The following is a 6,677-nucleotide window of genomic DNA, read 5'->3' on the forward strand; positions in this document are numbered from 1 at the left end:
ACGAGTTGCTCAAGACTTAATAAACACGTCACTTGTGTCTTGGGACTCTCAGCAGTCTCTGTTGGAAGACTATCCTCATTAATTGTCAGAAAACAGGACACCTATCCCTCTATTGTTCTCTTTAACTAAAAACCCTAAATTGTTATAGTCTAACTGGTACAACAGGTTTTCAACAACTTGTACATAATGTGTGACTGCAGCTAGCGACCAGCAACACAATTCTCACCGGTAAGCAGACCCAACTCCTTAATCAACCAAACGCTGAGAATTCAGATACACTTATTTCATTCTAAAGATGATTTTGACCACAAGCAATATTCGATTTGAAGTATGCTTACAACTCATTCATACTCTCACAGTAGCACCATTCAACTGATGTGAGACCTGCAGGACCCTACTCCCTCAAGTATCAAAGGCAGAGAGTTACATGTATCAAGAAGAAGGAAAGCAGAGACCAAACACTCCAGAAGGAACAAGGAGTGCACCAGGATTAGCGCAAGGTCACTGAAATTGAATGGCTTACCCGACTTATCTCTGAGCACTCTTGTCAAAATCTAAGTTCACCTTCCCAATCCTCTACCAGAATCTACACAGTGGCTAACCCTGGCATAGCAACAAGATGCTGTCTGACTGTTCTTGATATTGAAATAAAGAACACCATTAAAGTAACAACTCAAGCACAGGCTTCTAACCCTAACCCTTCCCTGTTCAGCCTCACTGCACCTGTGTCTGACTTGCAGAATACAGCTGAAATGCAAATTCTTCCACACCATTTGGAAGTTACGTCTACTGAAAGATGTATAAAGCCAGACAACACTGCCTAAGCATCGGTGCACACAGCCATTAGCCGGAGGCCAACCCATACATCTCACATGTCCACAGATACAAGCTACTTGCTTTCCAAAATAATTTACATGTCCACGTGCCATCTCTCTGCTTCCTAATGAAAGATCAGCACAAGAGAAAGTGTTACAACTGCTAAAATTAACTGAGCCCATTGAAGACAACTTCAACAGCTTCAGTAAACAATACCTTATAAAGAGATAAAAGTGAAACCTAGAAGCTGCTCTTATAATGCAGCCTTGCTTTATCATACAAATACTCACACAGAATTGGGTATTAAATGATTTTATGTTCTAACCCTGAGGCATCACTGAAAATAGAAAACAGAAGTTTCTCGCCCATGTGCAAGACAGATTTGGTGGTGTAAGTGCACTTCAGCACTTGATGACTCAAGTTTTACTGACTCAAGCAAAATCATTCAGAAAAGGGAATATAGCAGGACATCATAGTCACAGAATGACAGAACAGCTTCGATTGGAAGGGACCTAGAAGATAAGTGAGTTCCAACCCCCTACCATGTGCTAGCTGCCACCCAGCAGCTCCAGCTGCCCAGAATCCCACCCAAGCTGGGCTTGAAGGCCTCCACGAATGGGGCATCCAACGCTTCTCTGGGCAGCCTGAGCCACGGCCTCACCGCCTGAGAGTAAAGACCTTCTTCCTAACATCCAACATAGTACTCCTCTCTTTCAGTTTAAAGCCACTGCACCTTGTCCCATCACAATCACTACAGAACCTGCAGCTCAAAGTGAGAGCAGTGTCTGTTCCATGGTCAGAGGGTTACTGCTATACACAGGTGCTTTTATGTGCAGGTGCTGCGACTCCAGCTGCCACCGCAGCCAGCTGCCATACAGCTGAAACGGAGCCTTACCTACCCGCTGCTCCCCACACGCTTACTCTGACCCAGATCGTGCAAACAGTGACAGACACACACAGCCGCGAGCTACATCCTCCCCCACGCTGGAGCAGAAGCACCATGGCACATCGTGCACTACGGGCCAAGGAAGTGCAGAGGTGATGCGCGATGACTAAGCCAGGCCAAGCCCATCTGGCAGCAGAACCACCAGCTGCCATGCTCCTAATAGAGTCTGCACGCGAGTCACCTCGTTTATAAGCGTACAGCACAGCTCCCGGAGCAGGCCCGTGCAGCGGGAGGGACCGCCTCGGAAAGGGCCGCGCCGCGCTCCTACCTCCTCCGCCTCCTTGCCCAGCGGGATGCCCATGGCCTGGAGGCCCGTCTGGAGCTCGGCGATATCCACCCTGCCATCCTCGTTGAGGTCCAGCTTCTTGAAGAGGTTGGCGTACCGCGAGTCGCCATCGCGGCTCCCGTCGCAGGCGGCGGGCAGCGCGAGGCGGCGCAGGAGCGGCAGCATGGCGCAGCGGACGGCAGCAGCCACAGCCGCTCGGCTCCCCGGGGCTGGGCGCGGGCGGGAGGGACCGCAGAAGGAACGGGGCCGGTCCCGCCCGCACCGCCCCGCCCGCCCGAGGCGGGACGCGGCCGCGCACGGAGCCGTGAAATGGCCGCTCCTCCCGGCCCGCCCCGGGGCGGCGATAGAGAGAGCATCCAGATAGAGAGAGTTGCCAGATGGGCTTGGCCTGGCTTAGTCATCGCACATCACCTCTACCACCTGACATCGTTCCCATAGCAGCGGTCCTTTCCTCTATATCAGTACCATACCCAACAGTGTACTTCAATATTAACACAACACATACACTAGAACCATCCCCAAATGAACACCACATACCTGGAACACATCTTTTACTTGACCTCAGTGTGAAGTGTCAATAGCCCAAAAGTAAGAGGAAAAGAGGAAAAGTTGCACTTGTTCTTCCTGAAGAGACAAGGAAGAAAAGCCAGCTGTAGCAGGTTTGACTACGATAAATGTATCAGGACAACTGGAATCTCCATCATGCATTATGCTGCTAAAAGTTGTGTGCAAAAATCAGTCATAACACCGAGCTGTAAGTCTGCTTCTAGAACTCCTATTTACAGATCCTGCTTAGAATTAAAAGGATGGTAGAAGACTGAAAACACAAGTTACATTCAATTCATCCACATGTTCATTTAAGATGTGAAGCAGCAAGGAATTCATTTTTCACTTGCCTTTGTTTGCCCCAAAATGAAGTAGTGCAGGTATGCGCACCAAGTTGAAGCGGTGTGGCTTCAATATGAACAGCTGATAGGAAGAAAAAGAGTTAGGTGAATGTCCCAAACATTTCTGCATACGCTGATAGATCATCTGTTAGCTGTGCCTATGAGGAAGCCATTGTCCTTGCTAAAAAAGGCAAACTAGTCAGGCCTAAGCAACCTGCTGCATGACACCCGATACTGCAACCATGAATGCATTCCCAGACATCTGCTTAATTTATATACCTGGAAACCAGATAGCTCCTGCTATTATGAAAATAACACTACCAACATCATTTCTTCTACAGATGGTCTTATGTGACAGGGTTGGGACCTGCATTATTTACAGTGTTCTTCATTAAAAAGGAGTTTGGAAATGCTTTACCTTCCTACATAACCACAAAGGGCATCCATGAGTCAAAAAGCACCTCAACTAAAATACCCATCTAAAACAGGATTGAAATAAAACTCTAATATCTCTATTTTCCTTTCACTGATAACAACACTGAATAGTATCAGAACATTCAAAATACATCCGTTTAACTCAGTAGAAGAGCTTTTAATTAGTATGCATTAATACACACTGATTCATACTAACGCATCAATGTTTAAAACACATCAATACTACCCATTTAGAGGAAGTACTATAAATATCATAAAGGCTAAAAGCAGACTTAATATATTATATTGATAGACTAAAAGATGCTCAGCTGAATGGCCTGTTTCAGTGTTTGCTCAAGAAAGCATAGCTCTAATGGTGGAAAAGAAGAGAAAACACTGTGAATAATACCTTTAAATAGTGCAGATTGCTTACTGTATGAACCAATAGCCATTTCTGGCTTAATATCATGGACTGCTGTGAAGGTGAATATTTTTAATGCGATCACATCCAGTTCTGCAACACGGCCTAAAAAAAGTCCATTAAGAACAACCAACAAGTTTACATCACCTGAATGATCTTCAGGATACACACAGTAAGGGAGAATACAACAAAGGGTATTTTAAAAGCCCCAAGACATTGATTTGACCTGCAAACAGCTGCCTGACCATAGGAGATGTTTCTTTTTACTCCTGTTATTTCATGAGTCAAGTCAGGCACGCTTCAAAAAGATGATGACTTTTGAACCACCTGCCATATCAAAATGTATCTTGGAACATTGAAAATGCTGATTTTCCTGAAACTTTATTTCATATCCATTGAAAAAAAAAAGAATTTAAGCATATTAGGTCCTCTTACAATAGAATTCTATACTTTATACTTACATCAATGACAACGCAGGCTTATTATGTTACTCTGTTTTTATCCCTTTTCAAGGAAGTTCTCTACTATTTTGAGCATCTTTTGGTTAAAGGCTATAAATACAGAGAAATCCATACCTTTGACTTTCATGATAAAGGTTACTTGCAAAAGACTTCACTACTTTAAGAACATAAATATATAAGCCTTGAATGCAAAGAGTAAAGCTAAAAGGTAAAGCTTATACCTGAACTAAAGTCTATGAGATAATTGTTTAAGTACTTTCTTACTTTAATGCAGAATACATCAGAAAAAAAGAGAACAATAACAGCAAGAACTTCCCTTCCAAAAAAAGAACTGAATAAAGCATCACAACTAATAAAGCAGATGCCCATACTACAGTACCTTCGCAAGGAAAACAGAACCCACAACAAAAAGGCAAAGCTAAAATCACACAGAGACAGCCCAGTAACAGAAACAACATGCAAATATAACTGAGCAATTCTTGTACTTACAATAAAACAATTCTAACAACAAACTATAACACCCACTCTAACTGAAGTCCAACATTACATCGCATTAAACTACAAGACAACAGACAAAGCACAAAACATCCACCCAAACCTCCACTCTCTCTCCCCCCCAACCCTACCCTACAAAGAACACAAAAACAACAACTTTGGGCTGTACTTATATAGGTCCCTGATGGGGTGTAGGTGAGGCCCCAGGTGGGGCTGCTTAGGGCCTTTACCCCACATATTAACTCACACAGCATTCTGGGAGCATTCAGCTATATAAGGGTCTGTAGTTTGGTTTGGGACCTTGAAATGGCTCGTGAAGGTTGTTAGTTGCTTATTCCTTCTCTTGTTGAAGGAAACTTTAGTGACTTGTTGTTTGCTTTAAGGTATGGCATACAAGTTCTGTTTGTGGTTCTTTGGACCAGTCTGTAGGTTACCTGTCTAGTACTGAGTTTTATGTTTCTCAGTTTTTTGCAGTATTAACATTTTAAGCTCCTAAAAACACTCAATGTTTATTTGAGTGACTGTGAGAGTTTTTTCTTGTTATGAACCTGAATTGTTTTTTCAAAATTAAGAAATGCTGGTTTGTTTGTTTAGGAAAGGACTGTTTGCACTCAGCTTGATGGTGAATGGGTCTTGGGAGGGGTATTATTTGTTCCTATGGATGCTGGCAGTATTAAATCCATGTAGGAGTGCTGAGGAATAATGGTACGTAGAGAACTGCCTCATTGTCTTTTGGGCTGTCCATCCCTATTAACCAACCAACATAAAACTGAAGTGTGTGGTGGAAGTGTTGTTCAGAGGTGGAGTTTCCATAGCAGGGATACATGAGTAGGTGTCTTCATAGCAAATAGAGGACATGTGAGTGTTTAGGGGAGCTTTTGTTAGGAACAGAAACTGATGGTGGAGTCAAATAGAGCTTCACTTAGTTTTTAACAGGAAGAATGTGTTTATTTATTATGTTCTGAGCACTGTAAGGTAGCAAAAGCAAGAGTATTTTTGTTTACTTCCTTTTTTAGTCCTTATTTCTTTGTAGGGTTGTGCTGTATTTCAGCTTGTTTAACTGTGCGCATCATTTGTGATGTTTGCATCCATTTTGGGTGTGCTCCTTTAGTAATGTTTCACAGTGCTATTTTCTGATTGAGCAGCAGATCTTTTAATGAGTTATCTGAAGGCTTTGTGTGCTCAGCACCATGCTGCACAGTCCTGTGTGTTTCTTCTTTGTGAGAGCAATTGTGTAGCTATAGGAAGAGATATGTGTCAGGTGCTATTAAGTGATGCTCTGTGAAGAGGAAGCGGAGGTGCTGGTAGGTGCTGATTATGGCTTGCCTTAGGGAGCTCTAGGGATGGGGAATGGCTGCTCACTGGAGGTGTTGGTGTTGAACCCACTCTTATGCAGTTTGCTGCATGGGTGACACTGGGATCATATCGCAGCACCGTTACTGTGTGTAAGCACAGATACACGATTTGTGCTTCACAGCAAGTTTATGGATGTCTGTTCTTTGTATCAGAACTGGAGCCAATGCGTACGTTAAGAACTTATAGCTCATCTGCTGTAAAGACTCTGCAACTGTTTGAATTCCAACAGGAAAGAAAACTGAATCTGGAGTTTAAACGTCAACATCTGTAGGCGTTTTTGAAAACCCCGCATTCAGCACGTCCGACGTCAGCAGGCAGCCGTGCCCCGCTGGGGCCGCACCCCGCAGGGGCCCTGGTGCGCGGCGGAGCTGCCCCGGCCGGGCTGCACTGACTCGTCTCTGCCGACCGGCGCCCGCGGCTTCTCGCGAAGTCGCAGCCGACCCGCAGCCGTCGGGCCCGAGGAGGGGGGGTGGAGACAGCCGCGCCCCGACCGTTGCCAGCGCGGCGCCCGCGGAGCGGGGGAGCGGCTCCAGGCGGGCGGTGCCGGCGGGGAGGTGCCGGCTGCCATGTAAGCTGGGCGGGGCGGGGCCGGGGG

At 45.2% G+C, this 6,677-nt stretch overlaps 1 protein-coding gene across 2 annotated transcripts in view; it reads right to left on the reverse strand.

Annotated features, from left to right (window-relative positions):
- SLC25A24 (solute carrier family 25 member 24) overlaps window positions 1-6,677 on the reverse strand; it is a 36,805-nt gene that overhangs the window by 17,518 nt on the left and 12,610 nt on the right. The window contains exon 1 of one of the 2 annotated variants that reach the window (XM_072342958.1): window positions 2,031-2,298. The exons of the other annotated variant lie outside the window; for it this stretch is intronic. Within the exon in view, the coding sequence (XP_072199059.1) occupies window positions 2,031-2,213 (183 nt within the window). The 5' untranslated portion in view covers window positions 2,214-2,298. Of the gene's footprint in view, window positions 1-2,030; window positions 2,299-6,677 lie in introns of those variants that run through there. 2 annotated transcript variants of the gene reach the window in all.

This window comes from Excalfactoria chinensis, chromosome 8, assembly GCF_039878825.1.
Source record: "Excalfactoria chinensis isolate bCotChi1 chromosome 8, bCotChi1.hap2, whole genome shotgun sequence".
In the NCBI taxonomy this organism is placed as follows: Eukaryota; Metazoa; Chordata; class Aves; order Galliformes; family Phasianidae; genus Excalfactoria; species Excalfactoria chinensis.